Source organism: Bidens hawaiensis, unplaced genomic scaffold, assembly GCF_021521415.1.
Source record: "Bidens hawaiensis isolate Kalapana, Puna unplaced genomic scaffold, B.hawaiensis_p1.1 tig00001016_1, whole genome shotgun sequence".
Lineage (NCBI taxonomy): Eukaryota > Viridiplantae > Streptophyta > Magnoliopsida > Asterales > Asteraceae > Bidens > Bidens hawaiensis.
The window spans coordinates 2,883,308-2,904,857 of NW_027491059.1; the positions used below are offsets into that span (position 1 = coordinate 2,883,308).

Below are 21,550 nucleotides of genomic sequence, written 5' to 3' on the forward strand. Positions count from 1 at the left end.
ATAAACTAAAAACATAAATTAACAATAAGCAGTTGATGCATAATAAGTGGAATGACAACTATCGATTAGGGCTGATAACTTGTTAAAACTTATTAGCCTATTATACCTAAAAATTTATTTGGTTTTTAAAACTAAAAATACCCGAAACCCATAAATCAGACCCAAGAACCAACTCGAATTACTTCAGTTGGATGTTCTCAGGTTGGGTTTCAGGTAAGAGTGAGTGCCTTACTTGTGGTCAATTATAGATTAAAAAAAAGATAGAATTGTGGCACAAACACTAGTAAAAAAAACAACCTTGATTGCTTTATTCATGCCATCGTTCACGCTACGGTACGCTAGAGCTTTAAAATAATTAATAATATAAATTCGACAACGACCGTCATCTGTCCTGTTTCATTTGTCAGATAATACACTAATCGGTCATATATCATAAATTTACAAACAACACACAAACACAACCACTTAGATTTAATCGTCTCTTCATCCCCACCAAGCCACGTAAGACTCTAGATTGCCCGTTCTCATTGGTTACGTAAGCGATGCCGTCACCCTATTGTTTTTAAGACTTCCAATTCCATCAAACCCACTGTAATATCCAAGACTTAATCTGTTCTCATTGGTTACGTAAGCGATGCCGTCACCCTATTGTTTTTAAGACTTCCAATTCCATCAAACCCACTGTAATATCCAAGACTTAATCTGTTCTCAGGTACGATATTATTATTATTTTTTGTAATTCATTCATGGGTGTTCTTGATGATTAGTTTTGGTACTACTTATATACATATATATAAGATAAGATTGAGTTCTTGAATATTTTCTTGTTGGCTCGGCTCAGTTTGAAACCGAGCGAAAATTATGAGCTTTGGCTCGGCTTGGTTTTAAACCAAGATGATGGCACGCCTCGGTTTTGAAAGCGGGCGAGAATTATGATCAAGTCCCGATCGATAATTTAACATGAAGTAAACGACTAATTTTCATTTATATTAATAAGAAAATATAACTCAAAAAACTTATTACAACTCTCAAGCCCCAACTCAGATACATCTCATGTGTTCTTTAGGTGAACGCTAACTCGGTTGCATCACGTGTGTGTTATTTTAATGACTAACCTAACTTGTTAGCAAATGCATTACCAATTATGACCGACTTGTCATTATTAGTCACTCAAGTTTACTGACTTGTGACTTGGAGTCCGAAATTACATCAGTGGCTCGGTTTAAATTTTTTTTTTATTAAAATCAAATAGGTTGTCAATATATTGCATATGACTTGTTCTTATAAGATGCTTTGATTCTTGTTCCTTGGTGACTTCAAGAGCTAGTGAATTGCTTGACGTAATTCCCACTCGAACATAAGATGGTGTCGGGTTGGGTTGATGGGCCGGTTTCGAGTTATGAAATGTGGGTTATTTGATTGAATCAGTTATGGATAAGATAAATGAGTTGTATTTGATTTATGAGTTATGATAGATAATTAGATTAGCAGATAAACGTGTGGATTTTATTTATTGTTAAATAAGGAGTTTGAGTTCATCTGTAATTGTACCGAGTCATGGTATATATATAAATTGATTAAAGTTATGATTACCGTTAAGAGTTTGTAATCAGTTTTAAAGTTGTATTTTTCTGGTTAGTAAGATTGAGAGTTATTCAATCCAAATTCATCGTGTGTTTTAATCAATGTTGTAAAACTCGTTAGGATGTCCCTAGGCAGCCGGCCCCCTTGTAGGGAGTACTCAAGAGTACTCGGGGATCGGCTTGTACTCGGACATGATATGTATAACATAAAATAATTATTGGATATTATATATATGTTAAGACAAGCATAATTCACATTAAAATAAGCATAACTCATGTGAAAAAAAAAACATAATTCAAAAAATTCATGTTTTGTTGTTATTTTTAATTTTTTGCTAAAAAAAGTAAATAATAATAAAAAAAATAAATGGTGGCCGGGTTGACCTTGGAGGCCGAGTAATCCCGAGTACTTCGACTTTTTACCGAGTTGGACCTTGGCGAGTAATGGTGGCGAGTTGGGAAAAGGCAGCAAGGTTGATGTCCGAGGACCTTGGAATCGCCTTGGAATCCGACTTTTACAACACTGGTTTTAATGAACTACAAAGTTTTATTTTCAGTATTTCAGTTATTGTTATGATAATCTTGAAGCATTAATTTCAGTTAGTAGTTTGTTTAATCTGCCTAATATGCATTATGCAATACCAAATCATGTGTTGTTTAGGTATAACCAAAGTTAAAAGTATTTACATTTTTCTTCATATTACTTGGCATCAAGGATTAAAGATGTCACAAGCTAGTCAAAATGTGATGTTCTTATTAGCTATCACGATATTATCAACATGTGCTCAAAATTCAGAAGCTCGTGTAACGATTGAAAACGGGTTAAAATCGATGGTGTATCTATCACCTAAGATAACACAACACCCGGGTTCGGTTTCAAACAAGTTCTACTACGACATCGAGTTTCCAAAAGGTCATATCGCGTTAAAAAGCTTCAATGCTGAAGTTGTTGATGAAGCAGGGAACCCTGTTTCGCTTCAAGAAACGTATCTCCATCACTGGGTTGCAGTAAGATACTATGAACGAATAGGCGTTGACGATAAAAAATATAATAGTAATCTCGGGTTCCACCAATCGGATTTCATCATTGCTGGGAATGCTGGAGTATGCAATCATGGTCTTACTCAGTTTTTTGGACTGGGATCCGAAACACGAAAAACATCCACACGTGTGCCTGATCCGTATGGGATTGAAGTTGGTAATCCGCTTGAAGTTCCTGCAGGTTATGAAGAGAAATGGTTGTTTAATATCCATGCAATCGACACTCGAGGTGCAGTAGATCCAATGGGGTGTACCGAATGCAGGTATCATGTTATTAAAATCATCTTTTTGGTTTATCGTATGAAGAGCCGTCTCCGAGAATCGTGAAAATAATCGACAGCCCGGGGACGAGTAGAAATGGGCCCCTTTAATTAAATATATATAAAAAAAGCTTAAAATATATAAAAAAATTTTTTTTTAAGAAAACTAAAAACAAAAAAATTTGGGCCCTGGGTGGTCGCGCACCTTGACCCTCTTTCGGGCCGGCCCTGAATTTTATATGATTTTCATGCAGATGCAACTTATATAATGTGACAATTGATGAATACGGTCGACATATGGATCCAAGTTACGCGGGAGGGTTGTTTTGTTGCTATGATGGATTACAATGCAAAGTGAAAAATGGGGTTGAAAGTGTCCAAAGAAGCCTTTACTTGAGGTACACGGTTAAGTGGGTCGATTGGAGTGACGCCATTGTACCCGTTAAGATCTTCATATTTGATGTGACTGACACTTGGGAAAAAACAGGAATCCATGATTGTCTTGTAAGTTAACTTGGAACTCATATTTTGACTTAAACTTGCAGATATTCAACACCTTTTTATTAAAGTTGTGAACTTTTGTTATCTTAGTAGATAGTGATCATATTTTGACATTAGACTTACAAAAGTCAACTCTTTCAGTAAAATCTTGTAGTTTTTTGTTATCTTGGTAAAATACTTATAATCTTTTTGGTAAACAATTGAAGCTTTTTGTCATCTGACTCATCTTGGTAAACAATTATCATCTTTTTAGTAAAAATTTGAGGTTTTTTGTTATCATGGTAGATAATTAGCATCTTGTAAGTAAATAAGTTGAAGCTTTTTGTTATCTTGTTAGATAATTATCATCCTGTAAGTAAAAAATTGAAGCCTTTTGTTATCTTGGTAAATAAATGTCATCTTTTTAGTACTAAAAATTGAAGCTTTTTGTTATCTTGGTAGACGATTATCATCTTGTAAGTAAAAAGTTGAAGCCTTTTGTTATCTTGGTAAATAAATATCATCTTTTTAGTACAAAAAATTGAAGCCTTTTGTTATCTTGGTAGATAATTATCATCCCGTAAGTTAAAAATTGAAGCTTTTTGTTATCTTGGTAAATAAATATCATCTTTTTAGTACAATAAATTGAAGCTTTTTGTTACCTTGGTAGATAAATATCATCCTTTTAGTACAATAAATTGAAGTTTTTTGTTATCTTGGTAGATAATTATCATCTTGTAAGTAAATAATTGAAGCTTTTGTTATCTTGGTAAATAATTACCATCTTTTTAGTAAAAAGTTGAAGCCTTTTGTTTTCTTAGTAAACAATTATCATTTTTGTAGTAAAAGGTTGAAGCCCTTTTGTTATCTTGGTAAATAATCAAACTGTGTACAGATCGAGTACGATATTGAAAAATCTACCACCGGAATTGCTACTAATGACTTCACCAGTAGCAGAAGGTCAAGTGTGAAGTTCCCAATTGCTGGTGATGTCGTTTACGGTGTTGCACACCAGCATAGTGGCGGCATAGGTTCCACTCTATATGGAGAGGATGGACAAGTAGTTTGTTCGTCTAAACCTATATATGGAAAAGGAAACGATGCAGGAGACGAAGCTGGTTACATTGTAGGAATGTCCACTTGTTATCCTAAACCGGGGTCCATGAAGATAGCTAAAGGCGAAGTTTTAACTTTGGAGTCTAACTACAGCAATGAAAAGAGCCATACAGGAGTTATGGGACTGTTCTATATTCTTGTTGCCGAGTCGTCTTTAGAGTTAAATCATTCGGTTCAAGTAAGATTTCTATACCATTTATATATTATTCGAACGTTACATAGTCTTTGATTTCTTCAACTGTTGATAAGAATTCAGAAGTCAAGTTTCATTTAAAGTAATTAATCATTTTGACTGGCTGTTTTTACGTAAATTATAAGACTGCACGTAGTGGAGTTACATGGGGCTCCAAAAGTGATGATGTGGCTACATATGTCTATGTTAAAACCATTACGTGACATGCAAATATGGGGCCATTATCTTCGCCCGCTAAGGCCTTAACAGGCTCCAAAATTTCAAATGTTGAGAACTGAACACTTAATGCAATAAATTCTTCAACAGAGCAATTAATTAAAATAATTTGAGGACTTGCAAATAATAATGATAAACTTAAATTTTTTACACTAAAAAACTAAGAATTTTAACATTTTCATCACACCAAATCTATATTTTCTAAGTTGATAGCCTTTAAAAAAGATGGATCGACTATCCAACGATTTATCTTCTTGGGAGGTGCATGAGCCGGTGATAATCAGAATTTTTCGAGTGCGAGTTAAACTTTTAGTCAAGGACGGCCAGACATCACGATCCGAACCGCTTAGACGAAGACCACCACTATAACGGAAACGAATGAAACTTTTATTTGATTAAAATGTTATTGTATTTATTATTATTATTATTATTATTATTATTATTATTTGTTGTTTTATCATTTAAACTGTTATATTTATTGAATATAATAAAATAGTAACTAAAAGATTGATTTGAGTAATAATTGTAATTTGTTAAAACCACTACACTTTATCTAAAAGGGGCTTTAGTTAACTTAATTTCATTTACATGGAGTCTTGGTGGCATTTTAACTAAACAACCACTACACATAGTCTAAGTAGAAAAGCAGTAGGAATTAAAATGAACAGTGTAGTAACAATAAATGCAAGAATATTTACTTCCATTTTTGTTTTGTGCCTTAAATGAAATCAACGGGCTTAAAGTGTAATCGGCTTTATTCTGAATATTTACTTCCATTTTTGTTTTGTGCCTTAAATGAAATCAACGGGCTTAAAGTGTAATCGGCTTTATTCTATGAGATCCGAGAGTATGGTAAGTTAAATTTTTTATAATTTGGTTTTTAGGTGTTTGAAGATTTGAAAGTGCCAGTCTTCTCTTGGGGTTTAGCTGTTTTCGGATTGGCAATATGTGCGGCTGTTTTAGTCGCTTATCAAAGAAGGAAACGAAGCGAAGATGGTTACCAGTCCATTGCAGCTTGAGCGGCTACTTTTTCTTGTATGCGATAATGGGATAGCATGTGACGCGAAGCTATTTAGTTGATAAAACTATAAGTTTTAGGAACATGATATGTGAAAAATATAAGGATATGTTACTACAAAATAATGTCACTTGGCCGAGTTATCGCTTGGTTGGTTGAGTAACAATCATGGAGTCTTCTATTGTCTTGTGAGGAAAACAAGAATCTATTATTAATATTGTGATCCATGTAAATTTTGAATAAGCAGGGTCGTGTAATAAGTATTTAGTATATGTAAGATAATTATATAGTTTACTGCTATACTACATGTTTGTCACATGTGTTGAGGTGCACAAGCTAACCGGTTAACCGATTCCTAACAGGTTTCTAACCGAACCAGTTAGTAATGGTCCACCACTAACCCGTTTATACCCGGTTTTAACCGCCGGTTAGAAACCAGTTTACATTATTGATCTCCGAAACCATTTACAAACCGGTTAACCGAACCAGTTATTTGTTTTTTTTAATTATTTTTTTAAAACCTGTTTTTTCCCAGTTATTTACCGGTTAAGCGGTTTGGTTATACCAGATAAGGGTTTCTTGTCTCAAAACCGGTTAGTACCTGACCCGACTGGTCTAACCGGTTATTTGACAGTTGACTAATAACCGGTTCTCAACTAACCGGTTTTGAAAATAACCGGTGTGTTGCTATATTTTGATGATTTCTACATGCCATTTATTATTGGGCTTGGGCCATTAAAAAGAGCTTCACATTTGGGCCCGGAGAGATTGAGTCCTTGCACAGTTGAACACTTGCACTGGTCAAAACAATTTGTGTTGATGGTGAGATTTTATAAAACTGTTTTATTCCTTGTTTGGAAAATAGGAGAAAATGAAAAAGCTTAAATCGTTTCTAGCATAATATAAAACTGTTTTGGTTTCTCATCATTTGAAATAACATATCTTAGCATTGTTGCATACTATATGTTAGGGATTGTTTGCTGAGTTGAACTTTATACATGTTTCGCTATTGCGAATGAGGGAACCATTGTAAGACACCACCTGATCCGTCATTTCAAATGTAGGAACCGCTAAAGAAATTAAATATATTGTACAAGTCACATCCCTTGAGCATCTTACTTGACTCTATACCATTCACGATCCCCGCTATTTGAAATGATGGATCGTGTGTGTTTCATAGTGGTTCCTTCATTTGAAATAACATAGCACAGCGGAATGGTTTAACTCATCAAACAAATACAGCTATAATCTGCAACAATGTTAGTATTTTTCATTTCAAATGACAGGTCGCCTAGAAACAAAACATTTTCATGTCTCTTAGAAACCAATGAAGCATGTAAATTTCTCCCAGTTTAGTAAAAAAAATTCATAAAAAAAGGTATTGTTGGTTAACACGTTTATTAAGTTTTCAATAAACCAATAAAATTTTAAAAGATTTTTTACATATGATATTTCCTAAAGTTATTTGTTTTCTCCTATAGAGGTGCACAAACTGGTTTAAAACTGAAAACCGGTTTAGGTTAAAACCAGTTTTGGTTTGGTCAACAAAAGTCAAAACTGGTTTATGTTCGGGTGGAAACCGGTTTCTTGATCAGGTTACGACCTGTTTCATTTTCAGGTTTTGAGCGGTTTTTACCGGTTTCGGTTCGGTTAATCGATTTGGAACCGGTTTTTGTGGAGAAAATTACAAACTGGTTCCAAACCTACGGTTTCAAACTGGTTTCTACATAATCAGTTTCAAACCGGTTCAATTTCGATTCGATTTTCAGGTTAGTTCAGCTAACAGGTTTATTTGATTTTAATGCAATCAAAGGGTTCTATAAAAAGAAAAGCCTATCTATCTCGTGGTACTAGAAAGTACACCCACCGAGCCAAAATCCCGTCAAAGTGCTCCATTGAAAGGAAATGACAAGATAATGTGGCCTACTGGCCTATAAAATACTATAGTTTAAGCAATAAGCATGACTCAATATCTAGGTTGTTAGTTTAGTAAAGAGTGGTGTTTACATCAAAATGAAAGGAAAATTGGTAACAAGCTACGTCGTTAGTTATTTCTAAATAGCAAAACTGATCGTTTCAAAATTACATTTATAGACCTTGGGATAATAGCATTACTATTCATAACCCGCCGAGCACGACCAAGTAGCTCCGTTGTCTCAAGCACGGAGAAACCAAAAGTAAGGCTGTCAATTTATGATACGGGCCTGTTAACACAACACGACACGGGTTTTAACAGGTTTGGGTTTGAGCTTAGCATGTTTTGTTTCTTAAACAGGTCCAAATGTTTAAGACATGTTTAAATTTGTGTCCTACCATGTTAAAGACCTGTTAACATGTTAGTAACCTATGTAGATTTTTAATTTAGAAAAATAAATAAATACACACTCTTAAGGTCCTAAACCTAAAGTCATACTTACATACGACATTTTACACATGCACGTCACAACCCAATCTTATACTTTTAATAGATGTTATTATTTGTTTTTATGGTTTTTTGTTTTAAGTATGCTATGGATTTGTGGTTTTTTGTTTCAAATTTGTTAAGGATTATATATTAATTAAGACTTTTATGCTCGTTTTGAAAATTTTTGTTTCATTTGAAACACATGTATTATTCATTGTGTCTCTTAACAGATTAACATGTTAGTAAACAGGTTCGTGTTTGAAAAAATGACATGATTAATTATCATGTCGTGTTCGTTTTTAGTACCAAAGACCATCGTGTTGTGTCTGACATGTTATGAACAACCCTAACCAAAAGTATCAAGTGTAAAAGGTATAACACACGTATTGGTTGTGAAAACACGCTTTCTCGTGTTTAGATTTAAAATGTGATAGTCAAGCGTTGAACAAATTTAGGATTGTTCCTTATGTAATGCATGCTCTAAGAGACTAAGATTATACAAGTATAAATAATTAGCATTTATGTTTTAAGGCATGCATGTGTATAGTAGCAAACTATGTAGGTGTGTCTTTGGGGTAAACAACTTTCTCAATCATATAACCCATCAAAAACCCGAAAGGGCAAAGCACATGTGATTCTTTAATAAATCATGAACATAATAATATTTTCAAATATAAAGGGTAACAACTAACAAGAATGTTTTGTGATCTTTAAATATTTTTATAACCTCAAAGTAATGAGCCGGTTTGGACTTGGCCTCTTAGGAAGTTGTTGGCCCATTAGAAAAGGTTGGTTTAGAGTTAAGACCATACGTTAACATTTAGTGGGAACTTTTGTCTTAAGATAATGACTATAGTTTAAAGGTAAAAACTGGTTAAGTCTGTGAATTATTATAACATATTAGACGAATTCTGCACCGGTCATGATCATGTATATGAGAGAGGTGTTCATACTTGATACGCAATGTTTGATCTTAAATACAACAACACAGTTTGAGTGGTTTTGATATGGCTGAGAAAAGCTTTGTAGAGTTAAGTGCATAGTATATAAGAGTAGTATACCATCAACACATTTTGAGTGTTTTTGATATGGACAAGAAAAGCTTTGTAGTTAAGTGCATAGTACACAAGTAGGAGTAGTATAGGAATGAATCCCAGAAGTCTCACCCACTTGGTTAAAGCAACTTTCAGACAAAACCAATAATAGTGGTTGTGTAAGAGGTCAGATGTTATGGTTATCAGATAAGCTTCAGAGTTAAGTGCATAGTTCATAAGTGGTAGTAGTATGCAGATGAATCCGAGAAGTCTCGTCGAGTTAGTAAAAACAAAGTCATAAGACAAAACCAATGATATTGGTTGTCTAAGAGCTAGGTCAGATGCTATGGTTATCAATTATCATACAACATCATTCGATTATTAATTTCAAAAGATGTAACTAGTTATTTTATTTATTAATTTGCAACATACATAAACTTTGACTCAATATTATTTGTTTATGAAACTATTTTTGTACACATTTCTTTTCAAAAGGTTCACCCTAGCCACTTTACTTGATTTCCACCTTGTGCTTCATGTGTTGGTTTTTCCTTTTTCCTTTCAATTCTTTTATTTTCTTTTCTTAACCATCAAGGTAAGGTTTGCTACCTTTTGTTTCCGTCAATTTAAACTTCATGAAATGTGTTATAGTCAGGTTTGTTTGACTTTCTGACTTTTGGCGTTAAAAGATCATACTATAAAACAGCATCTCTAAATCGCAAATACGAAGTGTAAAGTTATCATGAGAGTGTCCTTTCCATATTCAAATCACTTGTAACATGCCCAAAATTTATTGTAGTTTGAAAAACAACTTTTCAAGATTACTATGCAAACAATTGGAACACATGAAATATGTATGCAGCAAGATCTATGAAATCTCAAAACAAGAAGTTTCAATTAGAGATGAAGGGGGAAGATAGCTATGATTTCTCATGGATTGACACCAATACATCATCAACCATAGAAACCTAAAGAAAAACAACATACCAAATTACAACTCGATCACGATAATGATGACATCAACTCAAATCCCACTTGACTCATAACATACACAAAGACGTAGCAGAAAACGAAAACACAAAGACGAAACAATTACAAGTAAATTTCTGGAAGAAAGGCGTCACCTTCCCTTTGCCTGAATGACTTGCCTCTTACTATTATCCCCCGTTTTCCCTGATCCATTCGATTATATAAAAATCGAACAAAAAAGGGTATTGTTTATCATATTATGCATGTGAAGAATGATCTCTTATCATAACTGTCATTATCATGCATCTTCTTCTTCTTCTTCTTCTTTCGCCACATCTTTGATTCGATGATGGTTGATGGGTTATCTCATTTCTCCATTGAGATGTATATATATAACACGATTAATCGACGTAGTTAGTCATTTAGTGAAAAGGAGAAAGAGACCTAGGGTCGATAATGGAATTTTCCTAATGGTCCCTCTTGTCTTTATTCTCAAAATTTCCTACCTAATGGCCCCCTTGTTGTCTTTATGCTCAAATTTAGTCATATTATGATGCACCACTAAAGATTTATATATCTTATATTTTACCTCTTAAATATTTGTAGAGAGATCTAGAGAATGATCTTAGAGCAAATCTAGAATGAATCTACCGACTATAAAGAATGGGTTAGACTAAACATATCCCCCACCCTAAACTTACATTTCCTTTAGTGTTTTTAAATGGCATATTAGAGATGACATATTAGTCATTCTAACATTTTATGTTATAGATGAAAGTAAGAGATTAACAAAATGGGAAAGTAGTTTAAAGTGGTTATTAATTGTTAGCAACAATATGAAGGAGAATAATAAAAGGTGATACAGATGTGTAAGTTAGGACCACCCAACTCCTCATAATCAAGTATCCTAAAGGAGGAATCTTGATGTGTGTCTTAAACAACTAATTAGTGGGGTGGCAACCTTTTATTGACTTAAACCTATTATAATTTTCCATTAGTTTACTATTAATACCATTTTATGTTTCAAAAATCAAGAATCCAAATGGAATAATCTTGATATAAACTGGCTAATTGGAGGGGTGAGTGGGTGACTTGTGAAAAAAGTTACCATCACCATCACTACAACTTTTTTTATTTTTGGAAATAAAACATTAATCATTTTGACTCACTCTTTCATTTCCTTTATGTGGGGGTAAAGTGTGGGAGTAAAGAAGGAACTGAGATCTAGGCATGATGAAGAAAGTGATAAAACCTAAGGCTTATCCACTTCATGGACACATCACAATTTGTTGGCAAAGATTGATTAGATGACTTTATTGGATAAGTATGTACTCACCCTTTACAAGTTTTGTAGAGGAGTGAGTCACTGAGTCTTTTTTTTTTTTTTTAAATATTAATATGTACCTGTGTTTAAAAATAGATAAGTTGATTCACAATCAAATATTTTGACCAAATGTAGCACTATCTATATTATTATATAAGTTTAAATATTGCAATTAGCAAAGGATGGAAACTACAAAATATATACATAACCTACATTCTGTAGAATTTGAAACTTCAACCTTTTAGACTTTTAGTTATTAGGCACACGCTAACCACCCGGATTCCCCTTAGTGACGGTTTTACCTACTTGACCAAAGTTTTTTTTTTTTTTTAATTCCTATGATGTATTTATTTTTAGTGTTTTTTAACATGTTGATATACACTCTAAGCCGAATATGAAGTGACACAAATATCTATATAAAAGTCTACTTGATAATTTATGTTTTTAATCTACTTTAAACTTCATCTATATCATAATAACTAATGAAAATCAGATACGTTAAAAATACATACACAACTATTTGTGTGCGTATTCAACATTCTATAATTTTCTATACCATAAATCATTATTATTTCAAATAAATAAGGCTAATATTATTTTCTAATACAAATAGTAATCATTTTATTGATACAATAATCTGTCTTGAAATGTCCTTTTCAACAATAGACCAAAAGTGGACGTGCCGGAGTGGTTATCGGGCATGACTAGAAATCATGTGGGCTTTGCCCGCGCCTGTCCACGAATTAGGTATACCCTTTTATTTTCACAATTTGATCCAGTTTTTCTAGCTTGGGCTTTCTTTAATCTTGCTATTTGGGCCTTTATTTGCTTAACGGCTAACGTTATAGGGCTAGTGCACTCCTAGTACCCGATTCCAGTTATGGAACCGGGTTCGGGTATTGTATTGGAAAATCGGGTATTTGTTATACTCGGGCCAAGTCCGGGTATTGTCTCCATAAACCATAATTTATGCATCGGGTTCGTCAGGTATAGAATCGTGTATTCTAAAACCAGATATTTGAATACCCTATTTCAGGTCATTGAAAAACACTATTTTCGGGTCTTTTCGAGTATAGATTGGGTTTTTTTAAGACGCTACCTTTTTTTGGAGGTATTTTGGATATTTTTCAGGTACTTTTCGGATAATTTCTGGTACAAATCGGGTATTTGCAAAACCCGTTTTCAGGTATTGGAAAAACCCGTTTTCAGGTACTGGAAAAACCGGTTTCGGGTGCGGAACCGGTTCCGAATTTCAGATATTACCGGGTACAAATAAGGTCCGGGTACAGATTCGAGTAGTAAAAACCCGGGTATAAAAAACCCGGTTTCGGGTTTTTTTTTGGTTCGTTTTTTTTTTCATATCTAGGGCTAGACTGCTAGATGAGTAAAAAATGAGTTAGGAACCAGGGGCGTAGGTAGGTAGCCGGAATCGGGTTCGGCCGAACACGTACAAAAAAAAATCGTATTTCGACATCTCACTGGTAGAAATTTCGATATCGAACTCGTAAAAACCTTTACAGTCACCATTAGTAACCTTGACAACGAACCTTAACCCACATTTCAATCAAATATAATAACCGTTAAGCCCATAATATTAATTATTTGCATTTTAATTTGATTTTTGTTATTTTAGTTGTGCGACTTTACCTGAATCGCTTTACCGATTAGGACAAAAAACACCAAAACGTTAGTGATAGACAATCGGTCGTCCGTCCCTCGAAAGTTTCCGACTTGAAGGAAAGAATTCTGGCCAGGTCATTGTTAGGAACTGAACGAAACCATTGATTTGTAATTAGGTTGGAAACCCCTCATTGAAATCGTTTTGGAATCGATTAACACTGAACCAAACCAGTAAAATACCAGATGCAGTTTTAACCGAATCAATTCTTTTCCACTTGGAAGCCAGTTATATAAGACTCCATCCTCGAATACTTTATAAGTCTTTATGGATAAACACAAAGTTAAATGATTTAAACACGTTAACTCAATTATGACACCTATAAAACGTTTAAGTAACCGTGTTAAATGAACTAACAAATTGACATATGTTTAAGACCTGCTTACAAAATGATGTAGGTTATAGTTCCATAAATTTTTAAATATTCATAATTGAATTCTCCCTTATGCTATGTGTTATATCTCACCACTCCCTCACAGCGGTGTTCTTGAAGTCTCGCGGCCTCCATCAGCTTGTGCTGCTTCTTATCAATTCTTCTCAAGCGAAGATTTCTTCATGTATCTGAACAATAAAAAACAAGTCGGTGAGCTCTTTTATAGGTTAAAAAAACGATATTAGGTTGGTATGAGAAGTTGGGTAACCCTTCTCTTTCATGGTCTTTGGCTCGACTTGTCAGTTAAGCAAATAGGTGTTTGTAATTAGTTGTTTAAAATTTATGTACTTTAGTTCTTACCAATTGCCCTGAATAAAATAAAAACGACTAATTCAAATCAAAGTAAACGCAACTTGATGCAGTAAACGCAACTATGCATCAAGTTGTGAAAAAAAAAATCAAAAATCAATTTCCACAAAACTTTATACAAAAAGAACAAAACTTTTGTGTTAAGCAAAAGCGTTGATTGTTAGAAAACTTAACATTCAAAACCTTTTTTATAGGAAAGTATTAGAGAATAATATACTTATTTATTGTATTTATTTGTTTCCTATTATACTTAGTCAACACTCCTATAATCATGGAGTGATTGTTGTGTAATTGCATATATAAGTCTATTGAATCCTCAATACAAGATGAGGTTGATTTCATCACATGGTATCAGAGCAGAGCATAAGCATAGGCATATTGTTGAAACAAGGCTTGCTATGTTATTTAATGCTCACATCCCAGCTTCTTTTTGGGTGGACGCCTTCACTTCAGCAACATTTATTATTAATCGATTACCTACTACACTATTAGACAACAAGTCAACATTTCAATTAATGTTCAATCATGACTCGCAATATGCAAATTTTCGTGCTTTCGGTTGCCAAGTTTTTCCATACCTACGTGACTACTCGAAGCATAAGCTTGCACCAAGAAGTATTCCTTGTGTCTTCATTGGGTATAGCAGGCAATATAAAGGGTATCGATGTCTTGATCCTTCCACCTCTCGGGTTTATGTTACTCGGCACGCACGTTTTAATGAAATGGTGTTTCTGTTTAAAGGCGCTATGGATGTTAACAGTTTGTCTGAGATTGAAATCACATCTTTTTTGGAAGAGTCCACTGGCCCTATCAGCTCTCATGTCACGGATCTGCCTAGCCAAGCCCCACAAACTCAACCCACATCAACCAGCCCATCCTCACCTACCAGCCCATCAGAATCATGTCCATTATGTGCTCACTCTCCCACCCATCATAATTCACTTCCCAATCCAGATCCTATCCAACCTGTTACTACACCTGATCCAGATCCTATCCAATCTATTACTCCACTATCGGCCCACACTACTTCTCCCACCACAACCGATCCAAGCCCTTCAACAACCCAATCATCTCCTTTAGCTTCTGCCACCCAAAATGCAAATACCACATCCACCACTAATACTACCTCTACTCATTCCATGACAACCCGGTCTAAAGCGGGAATTTTTAAACCAAAGCATATTGCTGATTTCGCCACTCTTACGAGTCACTCTTTCCATATAGCTTTGTTTTCTGCTACTGAACCGCGGGGTTTTAAATCCGCGTCCAAAGATGCCAAATGGCTAGCTGCTATGCATGAAGAAATTGACGCCTTACGCCTTAATCGCACTTGGACACTCGTACCTCGTCCACCATCTACAAATATTGTTGGGTCAAAATGGGTTTACAAAATTAAGTATCACTCTGATGGGTTTGTTGAACGATACAAGGCGCGTCTAGTGGCGCAAGGTTATACTCAAATACCGGGTCTTGATTACTGGCACACTTTTAGTCACATGGTTAAAGCATCCACGGTTCGCATTGTCCTATCTATGGCTGTCTTAAACCAATGGAAGTTGCACCAAATTGATGTTAAAATGCCTTCCTTAATGGTAACCTGACCGAGACAATGTTCATGGAACAACCACCGGGCTTCATTAATCCTGACTTTCCAAATCATGTGTGCAAACTTTCTAAGGCTTTATACAATCTGAAACAGGCTCCCCGAGCATGGTTCCAACGATTGAGCTCTTTTCTTTTGTTCTATGGTTTCACATGTAGTTGTGCTGACACATCTTTGTTTGTGTTTCGCCGATCCGCTTGCACCATGTATTTGCTTGTCTACGTGGATGATCTTATTCTTACGGGTAACGATGAGTCGACTATTGGTTCCTTCATTTCTCGGCTCAATGATGAATTTGTCATTAAAGATCTTGGAGATCTCAACTATTTTTTAGGTCTTGAAGTTGCCTATAGGAACACGGGTCTCTTTCTTCACCAATCAAAATATGCAACGGATATTCTCAAGCGGGCCGAACTTCTTGACTCCAAGCCGATCAGTACACTTCTTGCCCCGCATAAAACTTTTCTCACCACCGGGGAACCATTCTCAGATCCCACGTTATATCGATCGCTTGTTGGTGCTCTTCAGTACCTTACGTTCACTCGACCGGATCTATCTTATGCTGTTAATCAAGTGTGTCAATTTCTACACGCTCCTACCGTTGACCATCTTCAGTCGGTTAAGCGCATTCTTCGTTACTTTAAAGGTACACTTTCATTTGGTCTCACATTCAGTCGGCCTCTTAAATCTTCTTTGGTTGGTTATTCCGATGCCGACTGGGCTCGATGCATTGAAACCCGGCGGTCCACATATGGCTACTCAATTTTTTTGGGTTGTAATCTAGTCTCCTGGAGTGCAAAGAAACAACCAACTGTCGCACGCTCTAGTTGTGAATCTGAATATCGAGCAATGGCAAATACAGCTACTGAAATAGTTTAGATTACTCATTTGCTACAAGAGTTACATGCCTTGCCTCCTGATCGACCCACTGTACTGTGTGATAATAAAAGTGCCCTCTTTATAACTCAAAATCCCATGTCTCACAAGCGTGCTAAGCATATTGACTTGGATTACCACTTCATACGAGAACTCGTAACTTCAGGCAAGCTATACACTCGTTTTGTTCCCACCAATCTTCAGGTGGCTGACATCTTTACTAAAAGTCTTCCACGAGCATCGTTTGAAGCTTTTCGTACTATGTTACGTCTTGGGCCGCCACCGTTTCGATTGAAGGGGGTATTAGAAAATAATATACTCATTTATTATATTTATTTGTTTCCTATTGTACTTAGTCAACACTCCTATAATCATGGAGTGATTGTTGTGTATTGCATCACAGAAAGGGACAAAAAAATTGCGTTTAGTGAGGCGTTAACCGTTATCCGTTATAATATATATCATGATTGTAAAAGTAGGTTTACATGGCAGAGTAATTGCTACAAGGTATGGTGCCGAGAGGACTTTCTCTAACTCCGCTTAGTTACTCGGAATGGATCAAAGGTGGAAACATTAGCTAGAACTGGATCTGGTAGGCCAACTTGGACCGATTTTGACTTAAAAAGGTAAAACATATTTCTCATCTCGGTTAAAAGTCAGTCAAAAGTTGAGTCAGACGACGCTGAGTCGGCTATTGTACATTTTTATGTTAATTTTGCTTATATATATAATATCCAAAAATTAATTTTCTTTATATTTACCATGTCCGGTACCCTCCGATTACTCCGAATACACCCAACTCCTAGTCGACCGCCTAGGGTCCCCCTAACGACTTTTAAAACCTATAAATATAATAAAATGATTCATGAGTTATTGTGGTTGCATTCAACAATATATTTTTTTCTTTTAAATGCACTGAGCATTTATTTAAATTATATTGATTAATAGGCTTGGGTGGCTAGAGCACATGCTATCGAGGTTACACACCTGATCACGAAACCACGTCTTGTGCATTAATATAGTGACAGTGTTGTTTTGTTTTCACCTTTGAAAACCGTTTGTTTTTTTCACTTTGGTGACTTTGTTAATACAAGACATCTCCTTTTATCTTTTGTTATTGTTTGTTTAGCTTTCTTTTCCTCTGCATTTCAAACATCAACTCAAGAAGATGAAACTGACACCCAATGATTAATTGCAGTCAATCAATTGAACACTAAAAACATTGCAAATTAATCTTAGAAATCCATCAAATAATTTAATCTTACACCTGTTGTTTGGTATTAATATAATTATTTTCAAAACGATGGACCAAAAGTGGACGTGTCGGAGTGGTTATCGAGCATGACTAGAAATCATGAGGGCTTTGCCCCCGTAGGTTCGAATCCTGTTGTTTACGTTTTCCTTCTTTTTCTTTTGGTTATTTTCCAACATCTTATCCAGTTTTTCTGGCTTGGGCTTTCCACCCTTACTATTTGGGCCATTGCTTGGTTAAAGCCCAAGGTGCACATCCTAACCGGTTTCTACCCGATTTCCTAACCGGTTAGAACCCGATCCAAAGAAAACCGGTTTATACCCGATTTAACCCGGCGGTCCGAAACGGGTTCTAAACTTATAACAGTTAATTGAAACTGATTTTAAGGTTTTTTAATTATTTTTTAAAACCGGTTTTTTTCTGATTATTTACAGTCTACCGGTTCGATAATACCCAAAACCAGTTATACTGGGTAGGGGTTTCTTGACTCAAAACCGGGCAGCACCCGACCCGATTAACCGGTCTAGCCGGTTATTTGACCGTTGACCTCTAACTGGTTTTAAAATTAACCGGCTTGAGCACCTCTAATCCACAATAAAGTAAGATTTTGGTATGTCTAATCTAATCAATTTGGTTGAGTTCATCTAATCCATTTAAAGCTGGAACTGGTTATATTTAACCATGTTAAATAGGATGTGTAATGTAATTATGTTATGGAACTTGTTATATTCAGGATCATGTCATCTAACCCGCTTTTAGACATGCTGCGTTTATGTAAGTGACATTTAACTAAACATTTAATTTGAACGGCATATAGTTTGATATTCGCCCCTTTTGTCTGAATGTTATCGATTTTTTTTCAGTTTCGTTTGATCATTAAGACACCCAATCAGATCATCCCAGGTTTCTGATTACTCCACAAATTTGAATTTCTTCGAATGACTAATTTTTCTCGATGTACCACTCTGATACCAATCGTTGGGATTTAGAGAACAAGCAACTTGTAAGGATTCACAAAGATTAACTTAAACACTTCATTTCTTAATTCCAGTTTGTTCAACATACATCAACCCTATATACCACCCATCCAGCCGTTAACGTCTTCCTACTAAAGACCTCAAAGCAACAAAATATCTCTACCTATATCTTTTTTGAGCATATGATTTCCTATAGAGATCCTTTAAGTAAACATTCTAATTGAAATGATAGAGATGTTTTTAGGAATTCACAAAACTTTTGATTTGTTACAATGCCCCACCTAAAACAAGATTCATAGCTTCAACTTCACCCTTGGAAAAGTGGGTATCTTATTCCCTTACGTTTGTGGCTTTCATCTTAAATTCCATACTTGTTTTGGTTCCCCAATACCTTCCTTAACTTTGGATTTTGTCCATAAGAAAACCGAGAAGGAATTCGAATCATTTCAATGCTCAAACCTGACAACCACCAATAAAACGTACTCAATGTAACCTAACTATGAACTTATTCTTTTGAATCTAGTTAGAATTGGCAATTCCAGGTCCTATATGAAATTATTCTAGTTTTGAGTTGTTATACTCATTATTAAACGAGGCTATGTTATGGTTGAATTGTTTGGGCAGCTTAATTAAACATGCCGTGTTCCGGTTGAACTGCTTATTCCATTTAACTAAAAAGGTAGACTGGTGAACCTATTTATTACAACTTGTCAACTTGATTACAATCTGTTTACAACATGCGAACCTGCTTGACTCGTTTAGATAAAAAGATTAAACGGACTGTATTCAACTTCAAGTTATACGATTTTAAGCATATATAGGTTTCGATCATGATGCTTTTCTTTTACTTATAGTATAAATTGATGTGTAAAGAAGATTTGAGTATAACTTACTTTAACATTGCCATCATTGTAGATTTGTAGATAACGAAAAGAGGATTTTATTTCTATTATGTAACACGCTACCAATCGTGAAAGATATGAAAGTAATGTTTTGATTTCAATAATATTATTTAAGCAATAACAAAAGCAAAAGTATTCAAAGAGAATAACTTCTCAATATCCAACAATGTTATATATGCCTTTACTTGTAGCAAGTGTGATTTGTGAAGCAATCAAAATGAAGAGAACAAAGGTCAATATGCTTTCTTGGTTATTCATCTTTCTCTTTTCTATCCAAATCCCATCAAGACTCGCTTACGAAAACGAAAGGATTGAACATTCAAAAAGCCTAGCTCTACTCCAAGAATCTCGAGGTAAAGGCTCCTATGACCTAATTAAGGTTCCTTTTACACTGAACAGTTATATATATCGGAGTTGTTTATGATGCAGGGCTACAGTCAGTAACTTTTGATGACAATCAGGAATCCTTGAAACATGATACCGTGACGTTAGCAAAAGGACAGAAAGGGGGAAGGGGAAGCGGAGGTGGATCAATAAATCATAATCCTCATAAGAACAAGGCATCAGCTGATGCTCCTCATCGTATGCTCGAATTTATAATGGTTATTAGTTTGTGTATTTTTCTGCCTGTAATACTTGAAAATGTTTATCATTTAAAAAATAAGTGAGAGTCATGTGCTTTTTTTGTTTTTCTTCTTTTTTTAGTTATGTGTTATTTTAAAAGGAATAAAGATTTGTTGTTAATAATTTGCATGTTGGTATTAGTTAGGTGTTGAAGTATAAATTCGTTGTTAAAAATGTTGAAAATTTTAGTACATATGTGTGTTTACTAATATAAGGATAAATGAGAAATTGAATGGTTTGAATAAACAATGTTATGTCAATAATCATGGCAGGCATGATCTATAATAACTTTTTTTCAATAAAATGAACGGTTCATATTTCTAAACTTCAACTTCATTTTTCCAAGTTCTAATACACTAATTAACCCAGTGTAACCTTAAGCGTGTGGCCTTCTTCGTAAGTACATATTGTTCCAACTGTTGTTGACCGGAAATCTGTTTTAAAAGACATGTGTTAAACACGAATCCTTAGCCACAACCAGTTTGTTTATTTTTATAGCCAAATAGACTGAAAAAAGACCTTGTTAAAGAACAAAGGTAAAGACTCTACCTTTTGAAGATCTTAGTTTGAATCAATTGATATATATGTAGCGTTTGTTTCATAGTTTAATATTTGTTTTTGTTTTGTATTGCAGTATTTGCTATAACTTATTTTCCCATGGAAAATATCATTATTATTTTATTATTAATTTTAAAGGTGACTCATTTCCTAAAAAGAAAAATAAAAATTGTTGAGCTATCGTTTTTTTTACTTATCACTAGACTGGGAAGCAGAGACTGTTACTAAAAGTTTGAGCATTAATTTAGTCAATGTATTCTTTATGTGTTACTTGAAGTAATTTCATTAATTTAGAGTAGACTGCGGTTTTCGTCCCTATGGTTTATCTAAATCTGCGATTTTAGTCCAAAAGTTTCAAATTTGCGATTTTCGTCCCTGTGGTTTCATTTCACCTGCAATTAAACCCGATCTCACTAATCCAGTTAAGTCTGGCCGTTAAACCCATCAGCGTGCCTCTCACGAGAGGGGCATTTATGTCTTTTTTTCCCAAATACACCCCAGCCTCTCATGTGAGGGGGCTTGCGAATTAGAACTGGTGTTTATTTGGGAGAAAAAGGCCAAAACGGCCCCTCACGTTAACTGCCAGACTTAACGGGGTTAGTGTGATTGGATTTAATTGCAAGTGAAATGAAACCACAGGGACGAAAATCGCAAATTTGAAACTATTGGACTAAAACCACGGATTTGAACAAACCACAGG

At 34.8% G+C, this 21,550-nt stretch overlaps 1 protein-coding gene and 1 non-coding gene across 2 annotated transcripts; both read left to right on the plus strand.

The window, feature by feature from the left end:
* Positions 1-2,309: 2,309 nt before the first annotated feature.
* Positions 2,310-6,081, plus strand: LOC143552221 (uncharacterized). The gene is made up of 4 exons (XM_077042499.1): positions 2,310-2,887; positions 3,139-3,388; positions 4,260-4,658; positions 5,774-6,081. Exons 1-4 carry the CDS (start codon positions 2,331-2,333, stop codon positions 5,906-5,908), a joined length of 1,341 nt encoding a protein of 446 aa, XP_076898614.1. The 5' UTR covers positions 2,310-2,330; the 3' UTR covers positions 5,909-6,081.
* An 11,770-nt stretch (positions 6,082-17,851) lies between these two features.
* Positions 17,852-17,933, plus strand: TRNAS-AGA (transfer RNA serine (anticodon AGA)). The gene has a single exon. It is a non-coding gene; the product is annotated as a tRNA-Ser (tRNA).
* Positions 17,934-21,550: the final 3,617 nt, after the last annotated feature.

Excerpts from the sequence above, each read along its gene's own strand:
- LOC143552221 (XM_077042499.1), top strand. The coding sequence starts at position 2,331 with ATGTTCTTATTAGCTATCACGATATTATCAACATGTGCTCAAAATTCA. Across the intron at positions 2,888-3,138 it reads ATGGGGTGTACCGAATGCAG|ATGCAACTTATATAATGTGA; the intron begins GTATCATGTTAT and ends ATTTTCATGCAG. Across the intron at positions 3,389-4,259 it reads CAGGAATCCATGATTGTCTT|ATCGAGTACGATATTGAAAA; the intron begins GTAAGTTAACTT and ends AACTGTGTACAG.